At 46.7% G+C, this 24,375-nt stretch overlaps 1 protein-coding gene across 3 annotated transcripts in view; it reads left to right on the plus strand.

Moving 5' to 3' along the window:
* The window catches only part of hivep2a (HIVEP zinc finger 2a), a 116,540-nt gene extending 94,872 nt beyond the window's left edge, over positions 1-21,668 (plus strand). For all 3 annotated transcript variants that reach the window (XM_041975245.1, XM_041975242.1, XM_041975243.1), the window contains 12 exons: positions 2,314-4,190; positions 4,494-4,754; positions 4,849-5,017; positions 5,315-5,387; positions 5,543-7,229; positions 7,317-7,471; positions 13,651-13,826; positions 14,048-14,149; positions 14,993-15,821; positions 16,985-17,087; positions 19,114-19,194; positions 19,443-21,668. In XM_041975245.1, the coding sequence (XP_041831179.1) occupies positions 2,314-4,190; positions 4,494-4,754; positions 4,849-5,017; positions 5,315-5,387; positions 5,543-7,229; positions 7,317-7,471; positions 13,651-13,826; positions 14,048-14,149; positions 14,993-15,821; positions 16,985-17,087; positions 19,114-19,194; positions 19,443-20,075 (6,146 nt within the window). In that variant the 3' untranslated portion in view covers positions 20,076-21,668. The remainder of the gene's footprint in view (positions 1-2,313; positions 4,191-4,493; positions 4,755-4,848; positions 5,018-5,314; positions 5,388-5,542; positions 7,230-7,316; positions 7,472-13,650; positions 13,827-14,047; positions 14,150-14,992; positions 15,822-16,984; positions 17,088-19,113; positions 19,195-19,442) is intronic.
* Positions 21,669-24,375: the final 2,707 nt, after the last annotated feature.

Here is a 24,375-nt window from a genome sequence, read left to right on the forward strand (position 1 = left end):
GGATGGACGGATGGATGGATGATGGATGGATGGATGGATGGATGGCTGATGGATGGATTGATGGAGAGAGGGGTGGATGGATGGATGGATGATGGATGAATTATGGATGGATGGATGGCTGATGGATGGATTGATGGAGAGAGGGGTGGATGGATGGATGGATGGATGATGGATGAATTATGGATGGATGGATGGATGATGAATGGATGGATGGCTGATGGATGGATTGATGGAGAGAAGGGTGGATGGATGGATGGATGGATGAATTATGGATGGATGGATGGATGGATGATGGATGGATGGATGGATGGATGGCTGATGGATGGATTGATGGAGAGAGGGGTGGATGGATGGATGGATGGATGGATGGATGGATGATGGATGAATTATGGATGGATGGATGGATGGATGATGGATGGATGGATGGATGATGGATGGATGGATGGATGGATGGCTGATGGATGGATTGATGGAGAGAGGGGTGGATGGATGGATGATGGATGGATGGATGGGTGATGGATGGATGGATGGATGGATGGCTGATGGATGGATGGATGGAGAGAGGGGTGGATGGATGATGGATGGATGGATGGATGGATGATGGATGGATGGATGGATGGATGGCTGATGGATGGATTGATGGAGAGAGGGGTGGATGGATGGATGGATGGATGGATGGATGAGGAATGGATGGATGGATGATGGATGGATGGATGGATGGCTGATGGATGGATTGATGGAGAGAGGGGTGGATGGATGGATGGATGGATGATGGATGAATTATGGATGGATGGATGGATGGATGGATGATGGATGGATGGATGGATGGATGGCTGATGGATGGCTGATGGATGGATTGATGGAGAGAGGGGTGGATGGATGGATGATGGATGGATGGATGGATGGATGGTTGATGGATGGCTGATGGATGGATTGATGGAGAGAGGGGTGGATGGATGGATGGATGGATGATGGATGAATTATGGATGGATGGATGGATGATGGATGGATGATGGATGGATGATGGATGGATGGATGGATGGATGGCTGATGGATGGATTGATGGAGAGAGGGGTGGATGGATGTATGGATGAATTATGGATGGATGGATGGATGATGGATGGATGGATGGATGGATGGATGGATGGCTGATGGATGGATTGATGGAGAGAGGGGTGGATGGATGGATGGATGGATGATGGATGAATTATGGATGGATGGATGGATGATGGATGGATGGACGGATGGATGGATGATGGATGGATGGATGGATGGATGGCTGATGGATGGATTGATGGAGAGAGATGTGGATGGATGGATGGATGGATGATGGATGAATTATGGATGGATGGATGGATGATGGATGGATGGATGGATGGATGGCTGATGGATGGCTGATGGATGGATTGATGGAGAGAGGGGTGGATGGATGGATGGATGGATCGATAGATGATGGATGAATTATGGATGGATGGATGGATGATGGATGGATGGATGGATGATGGATGGATGATGGACGGATGGATGGATGATGGATGGATGGATGGATGGATGGCTGATGGATGGCTGATGGATGGATTGATGGAGAGAGGGGTGGATGGATGGATGGATGGATGGATGATAGATGAATTATGGATGGATGGATGGATGGATGATGGATGGATGATGGATGGATGATGGACGGATGGATGGATGATGGATGATGGACGGATGGATGGCTGAGGGATGGATGATGGATGGATGGATGGATGATGGATGATGGATGGATGATGGATGGATGGATGGATAATGGATGAATTATGCATGGATGGATGGATGATGGACGGATGGATGGATGGCTGATGGATGGCTGATGGATGGATTGATGAAGAGAGGGGTGGATGGATGGATGGATGGATCGATGGATGATGGATGAATTATGGATGGATGGATGGATGATGGATGGATGGATGGATGATGGATGATGGATGGATGATGGACGGATGGATGGATGGATGATGGATGGATGGACCGATGGCTTCATTCATACCAGACAAACTGAATTCGAACCCTTATTTGGTGGGTTGGGTGTTCGTTCAGATAGCTGCCTTTATGTGAGATGGGCCAGAGGCACTTTGTTACAGGGACGTGACGTAAAGGACGTGTCTTACAGACGTCCCTTTCCCTGCGGGTTTGTTTCCAAACATGAATGAAATCAGGGACAGTTGAAGCTTATGATGCAGAACTGCTGACAGGACGTTTCTGCCAGTTTTCAGTATCATAACATTTTTATTGCTCCCTGGTGTTTTATGTGGTCCCTTTTTTACTCTGTAGGTGGAGCAGAACCAGCATATGCCGACTCAGCTGAAGAACTTCCCATCGGATCTATGAAAGTGCCTATCCTTATCTTTCACAAGCCCGGAGGAGTCCCCCCTACAGAAATTGAGTGCCCACCCTTTCATGACATAAAGGGGTCCCATCACATGTTGGCATCACAGGCAGGTGGAAGAGCACATTCCCTGGATGACTCCCCCACCATCAAACAACGCTTGGCCCTGAGGCTGAACGAGAAGAAAGGGCAGGACTCTGATCCTGGAATGTCCCAGTCCCTGAACCTCCTCAGTCCACACAGCAAAGGCAGCACAGACTCGGGCTACTTTTCCCCCTTTGACAGTGCAGAACTGCAGATCAGCACTCCAAATACCAATGCCAAGACTTACGAAGAGATTATGTTTGGTCGGACCTGGTGCAACCGACCCAACTCTAGGTCGAGACAGCCCATGACGGTGGGCATGGCTGGGGCAGACCCCAGCAGCCTAGCCAGCTTAAAACAACCAGGTGCTATTCCAGACATGGGGAAGATAGCTGAAGATCATATCTCTTTCAGAGGAAATCTAGGAATCTGTGGTGATGCCAAGCAATATCCAACTGCCCCATGTCAAAGCAGTACAGGACTTCTGGAGCCTCCATCAGATTCTGGGCATCTTATCAGGAGTAACTCCATGCCAACTCCATCCCCTCCAAACCTCAGCACTCCTCAAGGGATTCGAGGCAGCGTCTCTTTTGATAACATGGTGGCTCAAGATGATGTGTTTTACCCTCCAGGCCATCCCAGACTGAGAAGACAAGGGGCATTTGAACATTCAGCTAATGAAGCCCATGTAGGAGAGGCAGAGAGCTATGGACATATGTCCAAAAATCTGGCCTCATCTCTGGGTATGAAGATTACAGAACGAAGCCCAGGAGTGCCAGAGCATATTACCTACAGCCCATATGGTACTAAAGTCAGCATGTCGGAGATAGCCACACGAAAGAGAAGGAAAGAGAAGAGTGTTGGGGATGATGAGGACAGTCCTGATCACTGTGACAGCAGCTGTAGTGGCTCGGTTGAGATGGTGGGGGACTATGAATTCAAACAAGGCAGTTTGGATGGGTCAAGAGCGACGCCGACAGGGAAGGGCTCTCTTCATAGTGCTCACAGCCAGTCCGACAGCTTCGATACCTGTGCCAGCATGTGCTCTGAAGACGTTGCTCTGTATCCCGACACTGAAGGCAGGAAGGCAGCTGGGAACGTCATATCAGTCATCCAGCACACCAACTCACTCAGCCGCCCGAATTCCTTCGACAAATCAGAATCTTTCGAACAGCCAGGATACCAGCCCTCAGATAAAGCTCCATCTAGTCAGTACTCGGAGCAATCTGACACGGATATCTTTGAAGATGCCTTGAGCCCTGAATCTGGCCTTCTGAGGACAGAGAGCACGGAGCAGCAGGTGCAAAGCGACAGTGACCTGGCCTCCCTTTCATCGCCCTTGGCTGCAGCCTCGCCTGGCCAGCCCTATCACAAACTGGTCCGACAACCCAACATTCAAGTTCCTGAGATCAGGGTGACGCCAGAGGAGCCCCCTGAAAAGGATGCTGAAACTCCGGTGATGAAGGAACCGGAGAAGCAGCAGCAGCATGTAGAGGAGTTCCAGCTGCCACAAAGGAGTGACACTCTCTCCCAGATGCCCACAGAAAAGCTCCCCCCAAAGAAGAAGAGGCTGCGCCTCGCGGATATGGAGCATTCATCCGGGGAATCGAGCTTCGAGTCAACTTGCACCAGCCTGTCTCGTAGTCCCAGTCAGGAGAGCAACCTGTCCCACTCCTCTTCACTTTCCATGTCCTTCGACAGAGATGAAGGCCTCAAGTCTGTTTCACCAACCAAACAGGTACCCTCTTTTACATTTACCAGCCACAACATTAAAACCACTTACTCATGGATGTCCTGTGCTAGCTGATAGGAGATGCTGGAGGTCTGCGTGGACCTGGCTTGTTGCGGCCAGCAGATCTTAAATCATGTTGGGGTTTTATGAGTTTGGGGCCTGTTGTCTTTACAGAACAGAATTCCCTCAAGAGAAAGTCAGGACTGTGGTTTTTGCTTTATATTTGTCATGTTTATATCATGGCTGTGTTGCACCTGTAAGAAACAAAATGCTCCCAAACAATATTGTGAAAATTGGTTTCTATCCCAGGAGGACCCGATGGCATGTGGTGGTGGAGCAAAGCCATCAGAGTTTCTGACTGTACCTGGAAGTGGTTATTCCAGCCACCACCAGCAGAGGGAGATGAGGAGGTCTTCATCAGAGCAAGCGCCGTGCACGTTGCCCACAGAGTTGCCAGAAATGCGCAGCAAATCCTTTGACTATGGAAACCTGCCCTCCTGCAGACAGGGGGAGGTCTACTCCAGCACGTCTGCAAAAAAGGAACGTCGGCGTGGATGTCTGGTTAGACAGGTAGCGTAAAAAGCAACGCGCTAACCGTTAAGAGGTCATGTAAAACTGTTTATGTGGTCATTCTGCATGCTGCTTGTAATCTGTCTCGGTTCAGGCTTCACTGAGCGTTTATCCAGAGGCGGTCCTCCAGGAGCCGGCCGGAGTCGAAATGTCAATCAAACAGGAGAGTTTGGAGTATGTGGCGGGGCCTGGTCCAGCAGGACCCGCCCACAGCACCAGTGACATCTCCAGCAGAACCAAGAGAGGCTGCAGCAGCACCGGTGGTAAGACAGCCATCATCATAGTACAGCTAACCCGGTTCAGTCCTACATCTTCAAAACAAGTCTTGTCCAGAAATTAATTTATTAACAATACTAAGGTGTGCTGAAAAGAAAGAAACCAAACAAGGAAGGAAAACTGGTTTAAAGCTGAAAACAAAACTAGTAAAAAGTGTCAGATTATCCCTCAGAGGGTTGAGTTGTTTAAGCACATGTCTGGTCTGTGGTCTTTCAAAGAGATCTGAATCAGCAGTTCTCTTTGATATACATATTTTAAAATCTATTCTTCTCTTTTCTATGCAGGATCTCACCAGCAGCATCTCCTCCAGCAGAGTCTTAGTGAGGACAGCCTACAAGACGAACCTCTTTATGGACGGTACAGAAAGGAAACACGGGTTCTCACTCTACAAACTAATACTTTCCTCACATACAGTAGTTCAACCAGAAAACAGTGTCATCTTTACATGTGTTACTTGAAAAACTCTAACCTGAAGGTAAGAAAACTGACGCCACAACTTTGTTCCCCAATAGGTCGCAGCAGCATTGCCTCCAGGCCCAGGGCTCCTCATCTGAGGGAGAACATCCAAGTCACGAGGCCATGAACAAGGATTTCATCCAGCAGTACCACAGCAGTCCGCCCCTTATTTCCTTCCCACAGCCAGGCTTGTTCTGGACTCAGGATCCAGGATCTGTATCCAGACAGCAGCAGACCCTCCAGGCTCAGCAGCAACTCCAGAAACTCCACATCAAATCTCCCGGACATCCTCCACAGAAGCTGCAGCAGCAGATCCACGATCCAGAAAATCCAAACTCTCAGATTTACCCCTCCTCGTTTTCATCTCGATCCTCTCCTCTGTCCCAGCAACAGCAGCAAAGCCTGGGATCGGTCTCGTCCAAGCCTACCAGCTCCTCCACAGCCCCCGTCCTTCTGCAGCAGAACCAGCCGGTCTTCGCCACCCAGAACCTGGGCTCCCAGGCCTCCCTGCCTGCTTTGCTGGTTCCTGTACGGATCCAAACCCACGTGCCATCATTTGGTAGTGCTATGTACACGAGCGTAAGCCAGCTGATAACGTCCCGTGGTGGTGACTTGATGGCGCTGGCCTCCAACGGCGCCGACAGAAGCAACATGTCTCCTCCTCTTGGACTTGTGAATATCACCAAACCCCCTGGAGGGGTCGGAGGAGGAATAAGTGGATCTGGTTTCAACCTACCGCTTCTCCTGGGACAGACCGATGGCTCACTGCTACGCTCCCCACTCTGGAAGAGGCCTGATTCGCTTCCAGAGCAACACATAAACACCGGCATCCCGCTGTCCCTGACGTCAGGAACCATTTCCACCACAGATGCCTCAGGATCCGGGATCGGAGGTGGCAAGCGCATGCTTTCCCCGACCAGCTCCCTCGAGCTCTTCATCGAGACGAAGCAGCAGAAACGAGTGAAGGAAGAGAGGATGTACGGACTGATTGTGAAGGAGATGAGTGCCGTGGAACTGAGCGGAGCTGAGACCAGAACCAAGCCGGAGAGGCCTGGAAGAGGTCCCAGAGTCCGTCTGAAGAGCCAGGACTCCATGGAGGATTCAGAAAAGATGTCCTCCTCCCCTCCGCTCACTGATTTCCCAGCTGCCGCCAAGCTCGCCATCCCCGTCAGATCCTCAGCTCCCCACCTGTCTGACATCCCCCAAGCGGAGAGCTTCACCCCCCCTCTCCAGATAGTCACAGATCGGTCTCCAGTTTTAGGTGGACGGGACTCCCCGGAGGAGCTGGATGTGGACGATGCGGCCCCTGAACCCAGCTCCAGCCCGGAGCCCATGCTGTCCTCTAACGAAGCTGAAGCTGAAGACGGCGACAGGAAGCCTTCATTGGCTGAGCTTCCCGCCAATCACAGCGCAGGCATAACGGGTCAGACTCTGCTTCTCACAAACGTGGCCGACCAGCAGTTTTTCCAGTTCCCGAGCCTGCGCACCATCAGCCGGGTCAGCTGGTGTTTCCGAAACTACACCAAACCCAACAGCAGCCCAGCTACTCTGCGAAGCTCCGTCTACAGCTCGTGGTCCATCAGCTCCTACAATCCCAACCCGCTGAACCTCAACACGAAGGCCGCCATCGCTCTGCTCAGGTCCAAGCAGAGAAACGCCGATCTGATGTACACCATGGCCGTGTCGCCACACAGCTCCGGAAAACTGGTGTCATCCGTAGCCTGGAAGCTGAGGTTTGACCAGGTAGGTCCTCAGATCTGAAGTCATCTATGCATGAACATACAACCCTGGAAGCTTGGAGCTGATTTATTCCTCCGTCTTCGTCTGTAGCTGAAGCCGGAGCTGATGCCGGTGGAGGTCGGTCACTTTGGGAGGAAGATGAAGGGGGTGGTGTCATGGGAGTGTTCGAAGGACGAGCAGATCGAGAAGGAGGTTTCCATCAAACCCAACTCTGAACCCACGCGGATCAAGATCTTCGAAGGCGGGTACGTGAGAAAACACAGACGATGAGTAGAACTTGGTTTAAACAGGAAATTAAGAAGTGATTTTTATTTTTAAACATTTATAGACAAAAGAAGTCCAGTTTTAGGATCTGAGGCTGAATCAGACCCTCAGTTTCCTGAACTTCCCTCACATGAGCGTCAGCCGTTTGAGTCTTTTTTTAATCTAAAAACCCGACAGGAATGAACACACATGACCTTTACATGAGCTGTGAGGACATCTGTTTTATCCTGATTAACCAGAAAAAACTTCTTAGGTGTAAAAAAAACAGAAAACTTGTCCTTTAGCATCCCATCTCTGGGCTTAATGTGCGAGCAAAGCCTGGTAAGCCCATCACAGACCAACCGCTGGCGCTGTACCTTCCATAATTCTCTCTCTGGGTTTATAGATGATGTGAAGTGGGATCTGGCCCTCATTACTTGGGTTATAAAGACACATTCACAGCTTTTCTGACAGTTTTTATTTGTTCTGTTAGCTGCTGTAAAAATGCTTCTTGTATGATTCATTTATTTTACGTCTGTTATTTCGTACCAAAGGGCATTTTTAAAGTTTGGTATGTCAGGTGAAGTTTAAGACATTACTGGATCGATATCAAGCTTTTATTATTCTGACTGACATAAACAGTTCCAGTAATTTCTAACAGAGTTCACTTACTCCCACACAGCTAAATACAAAAGATTTATTAGCTGGATGCAGATTTCAGAGCTCAGCAGCTTTCTACGTGTTTGTGGACAAGAATCAGCTGAAAACAGAAAAAAATGTAAAAAACTAAAAACTTATTTTACCTACTTGACAAAAGGATCAGAAACCAGCAGGGCTGGTCACCGCTGCTGGTTTTTACTGGTTTTAACTGATCCGATAATGATCAGTATAAACCAGTCTGTAGCAGCTTTTAATCCCAGTATAAACCAGTCTGTAGCAGCTTTTAATCCCAGTATAAACCAATCTGTAGCAGCTTTTAATCCCAGTATAAACCAGTCTGTAGCAGCTTTTAATCCCAGTATAAACCAGTCTGTAGCAGCTTTTAATCCCAGTATAAACCAATCTGTAGCAGCTTTTAATCCCAGTATAAACCAGTCTGTAGCAGCTTTTAATCCCAGTATAAACCAGTCTGTAGCAGCTTTTAATCCCAGTATAAACCAGTCTGTAGCAGCTTTTAATCCCAGTATAAACCAGTCTGTAGCAGCTTTTAATCCCAGTATAAACCAGTCTGCAGCAGCTTTTAATCCCAGTATAAACCAGTCTGTAGCAGCTTTTAATCCCAGTATAAACCAGTCTGTAGCAGCTTTTTATCCCAGTATAAACCAGTCTGTAGCAGCTTTTAATCCCAGTATAAACCAGTCTGTAGCAGCTTTTAATCCCAGTATAAACCAGTCTGTAGCAACTTTTAATCCCAGTATAAACCAGTCTGTAGCAGCTTTTAATCCCAGTATAAACCAGTCTGTAGCAACTTTTAATCCCAGTATAAACCAGTCTGTAGCAGCTTTTAATCCCAGTATAAACCAGTCTGTAGAAGCTTTTAATCCCAGTATAAACCAGTCTGTAGCAACTTTTAATCCCAGTATAAACCAGTCTGTAGCAACTTTTAATCCCAGTATAAACCAGTCTGTAGCAGCTTTTAATCCCAGTATAAACCAGTCTGTAACAGCTTTTAATCCCAGTATAAACCAGTCTGTAACAGCTTTTAATCCCAGTATAAACCAGTTTGTAGCAGCTTTTAATCCCAGTATAAACCAGTCTGTAGCAGCTTTTAATCCCAGTATAAACCAGTGTGTAGCAGCTTTTAATCCCAGTATAAACCAGTCTGTAGCAGCTTTTAATCCCAGTATAAACCAGTTTGTAGCAGCTTTTAATCCCAGTATAAACCAGTCTGTAACAGCTTTTAATCCCAGTATAAACCAGTCTGTAGCAGCTTTTAATCCCAGTATAAACCAGTCTGTAACAGCTTTTAATCCCAGTATAAACCAGTCTGTAGCAGCTTTTAATCCCAGTATAAACCAGTCTGTGGCAGCTTTTAATCCCAGTATAAACCAGTCTGTAGCAGCTTTTAATCCCAGTATAAACCAGTCTGTGGCAGCTTTTAATCCCAGTATAAACCAGTGTGTAGCAGCTTTTAATCCCAGTATAAACCAGTCTGTAGCAGCTTTTAATCCCAGTATAAACCAGTCTGTAACAGCTTTTAATCCCAGTATAAACCAGTCTGTAACAGTTTTTAATCCCAGTATAAACCAGTCTGTAACAGCTTTTAATCCCAGTATAAACCAGTCTGTAACAGCTTTTAATCCCAGTATAAACCAGTCTGTAACAGCTTTTAATCCCAGTATAAACCAGTCTGTAACAGCTTTTAATCCCAGTATAAACCAGTCTGTAGCAGTTTTTAATCCCAGTATAAACCAGTCTGTAGCAGCTTTTAATCCCAGTATAAACCAGTCTGTAACAGCTTTTAATCCCAGTATAAACCAGTTTGTAGCAGTTTTTAATCCCAGTATAAACCAGTCTGTAGCAGCTTTTAATCCCAGTATAAACCAGTCTGTAGCAGCTTTTAATCCCACTATAAACCAGTCTGTAGTAGCTTTTAATCCCAGTATAAACCAGTCTGTAGCAGCTTTTAATCCCAGTATAAACCAGTCTGTAACAGCTTTTAATCCCAGTATAAACCAGTCTGTAGCAGCTTTTAATCCCAGTATAAACCAGTCTGTAGCAGCTTTTAATCCCAGTATAAGCCAGTCTGTAGCAGTTTTTAATCCCAGTATAAACCAGTCTGTAGCAGCTTTTAATCCCAGTATAAACCAGTCTGTAGCAGCTTTTAATCCCAGTATAAACCAGTCTGTAGCAGCTTTTAATCCCAGTATAAACCAGTCTGTAACAGTTTTTAATCCCAGTATAAACCAGTCTGTAGCAGCTTTTAATCCCAGTATAAACCAGTCTGTAGCAGCTTTTAATCCCAGTATAAACCAGTCTGTAGCAGCTTTTAATCCCAGTATAAACCAGTCTGTAGCAGCTTTTAATCCCAGTATAAACCAGTCTGTAACAGCTTTTAATCCCAGTATAAACCAGTCTGTAGCAGCTTTTAATCCCAGTATAAACCAGTCTGTAGCAGCTTTTAATCCCAGTATAAACCAGTCTGTAGCAGCTTTTAATCCCAGTATAAACCAGTCTGCAGAGATGGTGTTTCCAGTATCAGGTTTCAGGCTATGAGGTAAAATGATGTAACATGAAAGGATCAGTAGATTTAGCAGCATGATGGACGTTACCGTCAATCTAAGCTCTCTGATTGGTGGAAAGTCTGACAGGAAGTGGCTTCATCATCATGTCCAGGTCTAAATAGAGGTCTCTTAGCAACATAGTAGTGATGGTGATGTTTTTGGATTGTAAACCTCCTGGACGGGATAGAAATCTGGAAAACTTCTGTAGATCAGGTAAAGGGTATCTATCCAGAGCTACACACCACCGCTCCTGGTGGAGGAGAAGGTGGAGCTCAGAGACCTGCCTGATGTTTAAGGGTTAAAGGACACAGAGGTGTACGGAAACAACATTGACACGTTTCTGCAGAACAAGCACAGCCTGATGTGGTGGAGGAGACTTTAATTCATCCTCACTGCAGGAGCTTTCCCTTGAAATCACATCAAATTTATTCCTAACAATAAAAATCAGAATAAAAACTAGAATCCAGTCAGCAGCATTTGTTCTAACCCACTAGCCTCTCTTCTGTAATCTGGAGCTCAGCTTTACGTTGAAGGAAGTTTCAGCTTCTGCTTTTATTCCTGTTCCAGACAGAAGCTGCTGGTTGTTCACCCAGTCCCAAACTTTTACTAGATCTAATCATCTAATGGCATTTAGAGATGGGATTCATAAAGAGGACTTTGAGTAAAAACTCCTCCTGCTTTTAGGCGACAGCAGTTCTCTGCTCAACAAGATCTTTTCCTTTCTAAGGGAAAGCACCAAACAGGGATCTAATCTGGATTTTTACATCAACTTGATCGCGATGTAGCCAACAAGATGACTTGTTATCAACATTTAGCTTGTTTTCCTGGTTAAGCGGAGGCTGGATGGGGGATTTTTAACCCCACAGTGAGACATTCCCTCAGCATCGGAATGTTGTATGGCCCACAGTCGAGGTTGGACGGCCAAGGTTACTGAGTGGAACAGAAAGTATCCTCACCCACATATTCACCATGTTATTCAGTGCCGCAGACAGTGAAGTCATTCTTCTTTCGTCCCCAAAGAACACTTCAAGAGGAGTAAGTGGATAAAAGTATACGGCAGAGGAAACATGAACAGACACGTGCACATTTCATTTACTGAAGAAGCCAAACAAAACGCCTCACAGGACATTTTTCTGCATGAAACTAATGGATATCCAGCAGGTTTTGGTAAAACTGACAACATGAAAGCCAGTAAAAAATCATTTTCCCAGCTGGCTGCAGCTGTGTGAACGTCTGGGATCGGTACAAACGCACTTTCAGGATTTTCTCTGACATGTTAAAGACCTAAACCCAGCTGATCATTGACAGGATGCAACACACTGAGAACACGGTTTTATTTACGGTGGTGGCCCAGAAAAAGCCGGAAAAGAGTAAGAAGATGAATGTTAGTAAAACTGTACAAATACAAACATGGTGTTACAAATATTAAAAGTCTTTACAAGCAGAGTTCCACAGATTTGATGAGCCGGTGAACCACAGACGTGGTTTCATGTGATGGGCGTGGCTATGGATGCTGGACGCAGACGACGTCTCAGACATACATGAGACTCTATTCTGTTTATATCAATCACTTCTATAAAATAATGTGGTATTTATATTCTGTGAAATTACAGCTGCTGTATCATTTTTTCTAACGGGGAAACTTACATGCGAACGTGCCGCGTTCTTGACTTGAAGAAATAACGTGGGACTGTGCTGTTAGCGGCTAAACATGGCATGTTATGTCACCGCGTCAGGCGGGATAATACCTGGTTTACACCACATCTCCCCTTCTGATAACAACAAAATGATTTCTTATGTTGCCTGTTTTCTCTCTGTGGCATAGCATGAAGCATTAAACATGAACTTAGTACAACAGCTATGAAGGCTCTGTATTGTGTTTAACCGTTCTTTACGGCGCTAAGCTTTTAGCTCTTCCTGATCTCACTGCATCGGTTTACAGGAGTAAGAGGAGACACACGAGCTGCTCTGAAGGAACATTCAACACATTCTGCTGTTCAGACTTTTCGTGTGAAGGTGGATGTAAAGGAGTCAAATGCAGACGATTGCGTCTCCGCTGTCTAAGGTCCTGGTGTGGAGGGACTCTGGATCGCAGTGCCTGCTGTTTTAGCATCTGTCACCCTGGTGATCAGTTGCACAAAGGTTTCGCTTGATGGCACCTGCTGTAGTGTGAAATGTCCGACATCCTCTTCTCCCTTTCCTTTTGAGCGAGTGTGGTGCTGTCCGGCAGAGCCGGGTCCAGCTGCGAGGGGAGGGAATGTCGTCCACATGGCCCATGAGGAGTTCAGCAGGGCTGTATCCATCTTGGAGTGGAGTATATCTGTAGGCAAGGGGAGCTTTGTATGGATCAGCTGCCTTTTCAGTAGGTTTGTCACAGTCTGCACTTCTCCATGATGTTGCCGGGCTGCTGTTGATGTGTTAAAATCCATGAGCAGCTGCAAAGTCCCAGAAAGTCTGTCCGGAAAGCTGTGGCCCATTGTCTGACATAAGGACCTCAGGGATGCCAGGACGAGCAAAGAGGGATTTTAGGTGGGTGCTTACGTCATTGGGTTCGGTTTGGCTCAGCAGGGCAATCTCAACGAACCTGGAACAGTAGTCCAGTGATACTGGGATGATCCTGAAATATTAAACTGTACAGTGTAAATCTTTACGATGGGAACAGACGACGTGTTAACGTGGTAAAGCTGCTTCATTCAGTTTAGTTTGATCAGCTGATCAGTGATGCGGATCAGATGATCGGTTCTCCACATCAACATCCTCGCTTCCATTTCCTCCGTTCTTTCCCTTCCTGACATCACACAGCGTCGCTCAGTTCTGCTGACCTTTGACCTCTCAGCAGAGGGCGGAGTTTCCACGGACGCAGACGGAGAAAGAAGCTTCACGCCTTTATGTGTGTTTACAGACGTAAATCTGAATATGCTCAGTGGAATGTTACTGCTCTGTTTCCTGTCTTCTAGGTATAAATCCAACGAGGACTACGTCTATGTTCGCGGTCGGGGTCGAGGGAAGTACATCTGCGAGGAATGCGGCATCCGTTGCAAGAAGCCCAGCATGCTGAAGAAACACATCCGAACCCACACGGACGTCCGGCCGTTCGTCTGCAAGTTCTGCAACTTCGCTTTCAAGACAAAAGGTAGAAACCATCCTCAAGTCTCTGAGCAAACCAGACCAGCTCAGACCAGCTCAGACCAGCTCAGACCAGTTCAGACCAGCTCAGACCAGCTCAGACCAGTTCAGACCAGCTCAGACCAGCTCAGACCAGCTCAGACCAGCTCAGACCAGTTCAGAGAGCAGCTAAACTGATTTCCAGCAAGACCATCACTGCTCATTAACTGCTGTTGTTGTGTTCTGCAGGAAACCTGACGAAGCACATGAAGTCCAAGGCTCATATGAAAAAGTGTCTGGAGTTGGGAGTCTCCATGTCCTCGGTCGAAGACGCAGAGGCAGATGATGGAGGTGAGGAAGATCGTTGCAGCATCCTCGGCTCTGAGCGGGCCACGCTGCTTCCAAACCCGACCTTTACGCTTTAACATCAGTCCACTCCACCGTCCAGTACCGATCCGTCCCGTACTGGGCTGTCTGGTACTGATCCGGACTCGTCTGTGGAAACACGGCTTGAAATTAACTCCATAAATACTATAGTCGATGAAGGTATCTATGGATACCACCTCAGGTACCATGGTAACTACACCAAAAGGAAGCTGCCATCAATAAAATATAGATTTATATTAGATTTAGATAAACATGAAGTAAATCTGAAGACTCAGCTTAACCCATCTGGATGTGAGGGGGTTCAGCACTTTTATCCGTGGAAAAGCTTGAAGCTTGTGGTATTTTCCCACCAAATAAAACTTTACTTCAGCTGAGCCCTGCTGGGAGTTTCAGCTCGACATTTAATTGGGACGTGATCCCACACATGACCGGGGTTTTTGGGAAAAGGGAGCGCTGCAGACGAGCAGTGAGTCAGACATAAACACTGCTGTATACGCCAGACTAACAGGAAAAGCAGCTCTGAGTCAGCTGCTACAGTTTCCGCTCATCTTCTAGCTGCTAACAGACTAGCATCAATGGTTACCTGGATGCATAAAGTATTTTACTCTGACCTGAAAAAAACACAACAAATCAACAGATTCCCAGACTGAACCTTTATTTCTAGTTTTACCCTGCTTTCTACCAGTCAGCTGCTTCTATTAAATAAGAAAGTCTGGCAGACATCCGGCTGGACTGCATCCTGCAGAGGAAGAAGGTTCCATGTTCTTCAAATCTAAACCTTTTCTCCGTTTTCTCCTGGTCTTTCAGATGTTGGAGAGGAAGGCCAGAAATCTTTGGAGAAGACGTCCCGAGGTGTCATGGCGGAGCACCAATTCTCAGATGCAGACGACTCAGAGGGCGGCGAGGAAGACGGCGATGAGGTTGATGATGAAGACGAGGAGGATGACGACTACGATGGCGACTCCACCCCAAAGACTCTGTCGCGCTCCACCAGCCCGCAGCCGTACGGCCTGCCGTCCTTGTCCATCACAGCCGTGGCCACCTCCCACCCTGCTCCCAAACTGTCCCACCCCGTGGCGTCAGACCTCCTGGGACACGCTCACAAGCCGCCTCTGTTTGGCTACTTCACCACTGTGCCAAGCATCCAGATCACTCAACAGGCCCCGCCCACCGAACTCACTGAGAGGGGGCGTGGTCAGGCGGAGTATCAGCAGCGGTCTCTGGGAAATCAGCTGCTGGTCCCCCCCTTCGAGGACCTGCCTATCCCCTCCCCAGATCTGTCCTCGTCGGGGTCAGACCACGCCGGCTGCCCGTCCCCCATATCACCATCCTCCTCCCCCTCTGCCCGCCGTTACCTGTCCCCCTGCCGTGACCTCTCACCTCGCCCCGGACACCTTTCCCCCAGGCGGGACATCTCTCCCCTGCGCCATATTTCTCCAAAGAGGGACCTGGCGGCGGGGGGGTACCGCCGCGACCTTTCCCCCAGGCGGGCCCACCTCTCCGTGGTGTCCCCCCTCTCTCGGCCCATGTCTCCGGGAAGAAGAGACTACAGACGTGACGTTTCGCCAGGAGGCAGCCATAGGGGGATGATCCGCCATATTTCCCCTCGCCGAGGAACCCACCTCCACCACCAGAGGTGAACTTCAAACTCCACATTAACCTGCATCCTTCCATTACGGGTTCCATAGTTCCCTGGTCAGTCTGTTCAATCCATCCGGTCCCATTTGGTCCTGTTCGGTTCTCTCTGGTCAGTCCAGTGCTGACCGGTCAAATTCTGTCGCGTCCAGTTAATTTAATCCACCCGGTCTCATTTGTTCCCGTTGGTCCATTAATTTTTTATAAATCTGTAATGAAGCAAGAAAAACAAACCAATTTTAATTTTCTGTTGCATCAGAACAGCTAAACTTGCTCAGTTTTTGACTGAATGAGTCTTTTTACATGAAATATCAAAATCAGATATCTGGGAGTCTGGCATGACGTGTCTACGTGTACTTCTGAAATATGATATTTGAAAAAATCTTGTATACAATACTAGTCCATTATTGGATTTATTTCGGAATACATACGTGCGTGGCGATGTCACTTCCAGTTAACATTCGGTTTGTGTTGAACATGGCAGAGCCCACGGACTTAGCGTTAGCTGCTAATCCAGGAGCTTGTGGTCTTAACATTAGCTGCTAATGTGTGACCCCCGGTGTCTTAGCATTAGCTGCTAATATGAGATCCTGCCATCTTAGCATTAGCTGCTAATGTGGAACCCCAAAGTTTTAACATTAGCTACTAATGTGGGAGCCCGCGATCTTAGCATTAGCCACTAATGGTACAGCCCGCTGTTTTAGCATTAGCTGCTATTGTGGGAGCCCGTGGTCTTAGTGTTAGCTGCTGATCTGGGAGCATGCGATCTTGACATTAACTACTAATGTGGAAGCTCATGTCCTAGCATTAGCTGCTAATATGAGACCCTGCCATCTTAGCATTAGCTGCTAATGTCAGAGCCCACAGTTTTAGCATTAGCTGCTGATATGGGAGCCTGTGGTCTAAGCATTAGCTGCTAGTGTGAGAGATAATATGCTGCTAAATGGTTTAAATGGAAAGGTTTTACATTAGTGGCTAAATCAAATCACGGGTCCACATGCATGAAGACATTGGAGTATTGGGTATAAATCTGTGTTTTAATCTGATATCTAATAATGTGATCTGATATGAGATTATGCTGTTTACATGGTCACTTGAATTATTTGATAACTCCAAAAATCAGGTAAAGAAAGCTCACTGTTTCCTCCTACCTGTGACTCTCAGCCAGCAGAGTGGGCGGAGCCTAAGGACGAGTCATCTGATTGGAGGACTGCTTCAGGGGGAATTTCCTGTGGGACGGTACAGAACTGGTGCAGAAATGGAGACGGTACGATCTTATTTTACTGAAACTTCTTCATCTAAATCAGCTGTGCCCAAGTCCTGTCCTTGAGACCTATTATCCTGCAACTTTTAGATCTAACCCTTCTCCAACACTCCAGATCCTAAGACCAGAAAAGTAGATCCTAGAACTCCAGTCCTCACTAAGACCAGAAAAGTAGATCCTAGAACTCCAGTCCTCACTAAGACCAGGAAAGTAGATCCTAGAACTCCAGTCCTCACTAAGACCAGGAAAGTAGATCCTAGACCTCCAGTCCTCACTAAGACCAGGAAAGTAGATCCTAGAACTCCAGTCCTCACTAAGACCAGGAAGGTAGATCCTAGAACTCCAGTCCTCACTAAGACCAGGAAAGTAGATCCTAGAACTCCAGTCCTCACTAAGACCAGGAAAGTAGATCCTAGAACTCCAGTCCTCACTAAGACCAGGAAAGTAGATCCTAGAACTCCAGTCCTCACTAAGACCAGGAAAGTAGATCCTAGAACTCCAGTCCTCATTAAGACCAGGAAGGTAGATCCTAGAACTCCAGTCCTCATTAAGACCAGGAAGGTAGATCCTAGAACTCCAGTCCTCATTAAGACCAGGAAAGTAGATCCTAGAACTCCAGTCCTCATTAAGACCAGGAAAGTAGATCCTAGAACTCCAGTCCTCATTAAGACCAGGAAGGTAGATCCTAGAACTCCAGTCCTCATTAAGACCAGGAAAGTAGATCCTAGAACTCCAGTCCTCATTAAGACCAGGAAAGTAGATCCTAGAACTCCAGTCCTCACTAAGACCAGGAAAGTAGATCCTAGACCTCCAGTCCTCACTAAGACCAGGAAAGTAGATCCTAGAACTCCAGTCCTCATTAAGACCAGGAAAGTAGATCCTAGAACTCCAGTCCTCATTAAGACCAGGAAAGTAGATCCTAGAACTCCAGTCCTCACTAAGACCAGGAAAGTAGATCCTAGACCTCCAGTCCTCACTAAGACCAGGAAAGTAGATCCTAGAACTCCAGTCCTCATTAAGACCAGGAAAGTAGATCCTAGAACTCCAGTCCTCATTAAGACCAGGAAAGTAGATCCTAGAACTCCAGTCCTCACTAAGACCAGGAAAGTACCTGCAGGTCCCCTGACTCAGCGTCATATCAGCGTTAAAACTTTTCTCTTTACTCCCCGCTGTGATGCTTTAATGTTTTATGTAAATCACTTTGAATCGTCTTGTACATGAAATGTGATGTTCAGATAAACTTGCTGTGGGAGGAGTTCATCACCTGTTCAGACCTTGATAACATGTTTATCCCCCAGGCTGCTTTCAGAAGATCTCTGTAGACCAAATTATTTTAATTCCACATGTCATCTTTCTGAAAGAAATCTGAAATTTACACTGGAGACTTTTCAGAATGAGTTCAGTCTACTAAAATCCAGAAAGCAGCAGCAGAAATGTATAAAAAATACTAATGCCTCCTCCTCATTCTGATTCTTTCCGTGGGACGTATGTCCCTCCAGGGTTACCGTATTGTAGACAGTGGTGGAGCCGTTAGCCCAGTAAACCCAGTTACATCATTATTATTTATCTATTAAATTAGAAGTTTCCACATAATAATGAAGCTACGAAAAGATCCCCCTCTGGAATAAAATACCTTCCCTTTCATGTCACTTCTGTATCCATGTGACCAGCAGTTAATGATCTCCCTCCCACCAGTTAATAACTAGTTAATAATCAGTTAATAACCATGTAATAATCAGCCAGTGTTTATTATGGATTAATCAGTTAATCACTAGTTATTAATAAGTTAATAATATGTTTATAACCCGATCTATTGTATGGAAATAAGACTATTGTCCTCATATTAGATTTAAATTTCTCTAAAATGGGACTCAGTACAGGTTTCAGCCAGAACTCCTACTTCATTTGGTGGATCTGGTACTGACTAGTCCGGACTGGTGATGCTGGATCAGGTCTGTACCGGATGGGACCAATTTGAGGAAATCTACTCGGCATTTAATGGAAACTTTTTCTCTTCTTCTGCTTTCAGTTGCCAGGGGAACGGGACCACCAGGCCGGACCCCCCCACCAGGTCCTGTTCAGCCACCTGCCCCTCCACTCCCAGCTGCAGGTATTCTCCTTCTTTCCTGCTGTTTTTTTTGTCTCCACCTCTGGAACCAACATCCAGGAATAAAAGATCTTTCTCTTCCTGCACAGCTTATGACATTAGCACAAATCATCAGTCACATGTTTGTTTTTAACCGGCGGTAGAAAAACGTAACCAGGACGTGGTTGGAAGTCAGAGGAAAAGCAGGTGGTGTTCCAGAGAAACTTTCAGATTTGCCTCTGACGTCTGATTTCTTCCTTTCTTCCTTCCAGGTGCGTTCACCTTTCCCAATGATCCCCATCGGAGGGATCCAGATGGTACACTCCGTCCCCCTAGCTGTCGCCTCGCCACTGGTCCAGCAGGGGGCGGAGCCTATAGCCTCCCGCCTGTCGCTGCAGAAGAGCGTGTCGGAGGACTCCACCAGCAGCGAGGCTGCCTCCTCACATCTCACTGAGCAAAGAGGCGCGGTGAGGGTGGCTCTCCAACACTGTTCAGAGGACAGGGAAGTGGGCGGAGTCCACCAGCATCAGGAGGAGAGCATCCAGACCTGCACCAAGGCCATCGCCTCCCTCTGCATCGACTCAGAGGAGTCCATCGTTAGGCCAGGAGGACACAGAGAGGTGGAGGAGAAAGGAGAAGGCGGAGCCTCATCTTCACCCCCCGACCCCACCACCATGTCGTCAACGCCACGTCCCCACCCCTCCCCGTCTCCCCCTCAAGGTCCTGGGATTCAGCACTTTAGTGGCCTGGAGCTCGGGCCTCCCCTCCTCCCCTCCCCCTCCTTCCCCCTTCAGCCCCCCAGCTCCAGATCTGACTCCCTCCCTCCTCCATCGGCGTCCAAACCCGTCCATCAAGACAGCGAGTGGGAGGACAAAAGCTCACAGACACGTAAAGACTCGTCCTAAAACTAGAAACATGGACGTCCTCTAGTCTGGACGAAAGGGAGTGATGAATGGGGAGGGAGGGATGACGAGAGAAAGAAAGAAAGACTTGTACTCCTCCATTTTCTCTCATTCAGCTCAAACTTTTAAACATTTAAAATCAAACTGAGAAGAAATTCTGTAGTTTCGTGCACTTGCACGTGCACAGCATGCCTGTCTCAGCCAGACTTCTTATTTAAAGACGGATCTGCGTGCATGTGTTGCTGAGCGTGCACGTGTTGCTGAGCGCTCAGAGACGATGCATTCAATGGTACGTAGGAAAAAGGGACTTCTACGTGTGCCTTTTTCCGTTTTGTTGTTTTTTGTTTATTATAAACAAACAAAGCAGGAAGGTCAATGTAAATATGACATCATCACATTTCTGCGTATCAGCTTTGTAATACCCCCCCATCACCTTAACGTGGATGTGAAGTTCTGGACATTAATATTACGTACGGTTGCACTAAAACATATTTTTCTATGAGTGAAAAGGCTTTGTGTACAGCAGCGATTCTATAAACTATTTATTATTATTATTATTGGTTTAATGTTTCATAAATTGTACTTTTTTTCTTAAATGTGGTGGATGCCTTTTTCTATGTGAAGCATGGGGGGTTTGCTTACATTAGGGGAGGATGTACACTGTAATATGGCTTTATATGTTAGACCTATTTATATACGTCTAAGTAAGCCCCGCCCCCTTGCCACCCCCTATATACACTTAGATTTACTAGCATATCTAGCCAGTATCTAGCATCAAGCCGTCTCTCTGCGCTCATCCCTCAGCAGGACGTTTTCAGACATTGACTTGTACTTTCATGGTGTTACTTCCTGGTTTTTGCCTTTTACAGGAGCAGGTCTGCTCTCAGCATTATGTGAATGAACACACCCCCCACCCCCCTGAGTAAATGTAGCTCCCCCTTCTTGAATGAATCAATGTGGGGAGGGGGGGAACATTCCAGTCGCCACCCAAACCTCAAATTTTACACATCCACCTTTCTAGAAGTTTCTGTTCCAACTGTCTGAAAATGCACCTTAAAGTCTCCTCAGATTTCTGCAGACTTGAGCTGGAGCATTTGGGATGGTTTAAATGGGAATAATTCTTACTCTGGGCTGCATTTCCCTTTTATAGCTAAGCAATATTTAGCCAAACTCTGCTCACCAGCAGGGGGGGATTCTGTTGCAAGGCAACAACTTACAACTCTTCAAATCAGGAGCAGAAGGGAGCAGCTCTGGGTTGAGTCGGGCAGGCTGCAATGTGAGTGTGTGTATTCTATATCGGTGTCTATTCCACCAGTATATCCTCTTATGATGTTTTTCTATTTTCATCCTCCCTCTGTTATATACCCTTTTCATGACGACGATGATGTCTTTAAAAATCTTTCTCTCTTATCAAAGCACAAGTCATTACATAGAGATGACAGTAAAAGCAGAAAAAGGTAACCGTTGGTAGAAAGGGTAACTTTGTGATGGTGTCCTGTGGAATTAATACAAATATCATGTGTAACTCAAGCTGCAACGAGGAAGTAGAAGTGAAAGAAATGGATTGTTGTTTCCAAATAAAGATGAATACAAACATCGAAGTCTCTGCAGTTTTTTCCCACAGTTTAAATCATTCAGGATTTTCTCTCTGGGAGCAAAAGAAAATGATGAATCTGCAACTTAAACGTTGAAACTTAAAACCCTTAAAGAGAACCTGTTATCCTGTGGTGTTCTAGTTGTGAAGTGAGCGGCACCATTTTTCATCACATAAACGCATGTTTGAGTTTTTCAGTGTGTTTTGACCTTCAGTTTCCATGGCGATTTTAGAGGGGGGCGGGGTCAGTGATTGGTCATCTTTTCTGGTGGAGCATGTTCATGAGCAGAAAGGCCCGCCCACTTTCACTTCCAGCTTCGGCTGTGATTTGTTCAAGTTCCTGAAGGAAGCAACGGTCAGACCGCCGTGGACGCAGGTTTTTCTGGGAGCCAGACTCAGAGTTGCACCAGCGTTTGTATCTGTGACCGGCGCTTCACCGAAGATGCTGGATGAATGAGGGCCGGGACAGCCGGGGATCTGCCACCAGGCTGTAGCTGATAGGAGGATCTGTTCCCACAACCATGGACCCAACTTGGGAAGAGTTCTCATGGACTCCAGCCAAGCATCCACATCAGGAATAGAACCAGCAACCACAATAAGGCGGTCTACTATGGCTACTATGTATATGTGTATATACATACATATATATATATATATATATATATATATATATATATATATATATATACACACATATATACTGGAAACACAAATTTCCCTGAGGAATTCCAAAGGGATTAATATCTGATTCTGATATATACATATATATATATATATATATACATATATATATATATATATATATATATATATATATATATATATATATATATATGGAGAGGGAAGTCTGGGTTTCCCTGCTTAGGCAGCTGCCCCCGCGACCCGACTCCGGATAAGCGGAAGAGAATGGATGGATGGATGGATATATATATATATATATATCTATATATATATATATACATACATACATATATATGTATATATATATAGATATATACATACATACATATGTATGTATATATATATATAGATATATACATACATATATATGTATGCTACGTCTCTGCTCTTTGCAGATGATGTGGCTCTGTTGGCCTCGTCGGGCCGTGATCTTCAGCTCTCACTGGAGTGATTTGCAGGAGAATCAGCACCTCCAAATCCGAGACCATGGTCCTCAGCCGGAAAAGGGTGGAGTGCTCTCTCTGGATCTGCAATAGGGTCCTGCCCAAGGTGGAGCAGTTCATGTATCTCGGGGTCTTGTTCAGGAGTAAGGGAAGGATGGAGGGAGATGGACAGGTGGATCGGTGCGGCGTCTGCAATGATGTGGACTCTGCATCGGTCTGTCGTGGTGAAGAAGGAGCTGAGCCAAAAGGAAAAGCTCTCGATTTATCGGTCGATCTACGTTCCTACCCTCACCTATGGCCATGAGCTGTGGGTAGTGACCGAAAGAACAAGATCATTAATACAAGCGGCCGAAATGAGTTTTCTTTGCAGGGTGGCCGGGCTCTCCCTTAGAGATAGGGTGAGACGCTCGGTGGACGGACGGATGGATGGATGGACGGATGGACGGATGGACTCAAGGATGGACAGATGGACGGATGGACGGATGGATGGACAGATGGACGGATGAACAGATGGACGGATGGATGGCAGATGGATGGCAGATGGATGGATAGATGGACGGACGGATGGATGGTTGGATGGATGGATGGACAGATGGATGGATGGATGGAAGGATGGACGGATGGACAGACGGATGGATGGCAGATGAATGGATAGATGGACGGATGGACGGTTGGATTGATGGATGGATGGACAGATGTATGGACGGACGGGTAGGTGGATGGATGGATGGATAGATTGAAGGACGGATGGATGTATGGACGGATGGACGGTTGGGTGGATGGATGGATGGATGGATTGATTGATGGATGGACGAATGGATGGACGGATGGACGGATGGACAGTTGGGTGGATGGATGGATGGATAGATGGATGGACGGATGGACAGATGGATGGATGGATGGACGGATGGACGGAAGGATGGACAGATGGACGGATGGACGGATGGATGGCAGATGGATGGATAGATGGACGGACGGATGGACGGTTGGATGGATGGATAGATGGATGGATGGACAGATGGATGGATGATGGACAGATGAATAGAAGGATGGACGGATGGATGGCAGATGAATGGATAGATGGACGGATGGACGGTTGGATTGATGGATGTATGGACGGACGGACGGACGGACGGGTGGGTGGGTGGATGGATGGATGGATGGATGGATGGATGGATGGATGGATGGATGGGTGGATGGACAGATGGACGGACAGATGGAGGGATGGATGGATGGATGGATAGATGGATGGACACATGGATGGATGGATGAACGGACGGACAGACGGACGGGTGGATGGATGGATGGATAGATGGATGGACAGATGGACGGACGGATGGATGGATGGGATTACTTTGGCTACTTTCATTTTATTAGGAAATGTTCCAGACTGGAAAGATAAATTACAGATATGTGTGAGTGGTTTTGAGATTCCATTGATAACTTTCATATCAACCTCATCAGTTTACAGAAGTTTATTTTTACATTTTAGAGCTGTTTCAGTTAGAATTTATGTTTCTATCAACCAGACAGGGATTACCTGTCTTACCTGTCCTACGTCAGGGATGCTTTCTGCCAGTTCTGG

This window comes from Melanotaenia boesemani, chromosome 22 (genome assembly GCF_017639745.1).
Source record: "Melanotaenia boesemani isolate fMelBoe1 chromosome 22, fMelBoe1.pri, whole genome shotgun sequence".
In the NCBI taxonomy this organism is placed as follows: domain Eukaryota; kingdom Metazoa; phylum Chordata; class Actinopteri; order Atheriniformes; family Melanotaeniidae; genus Melanotaenia; species Melanotaenia boesemani.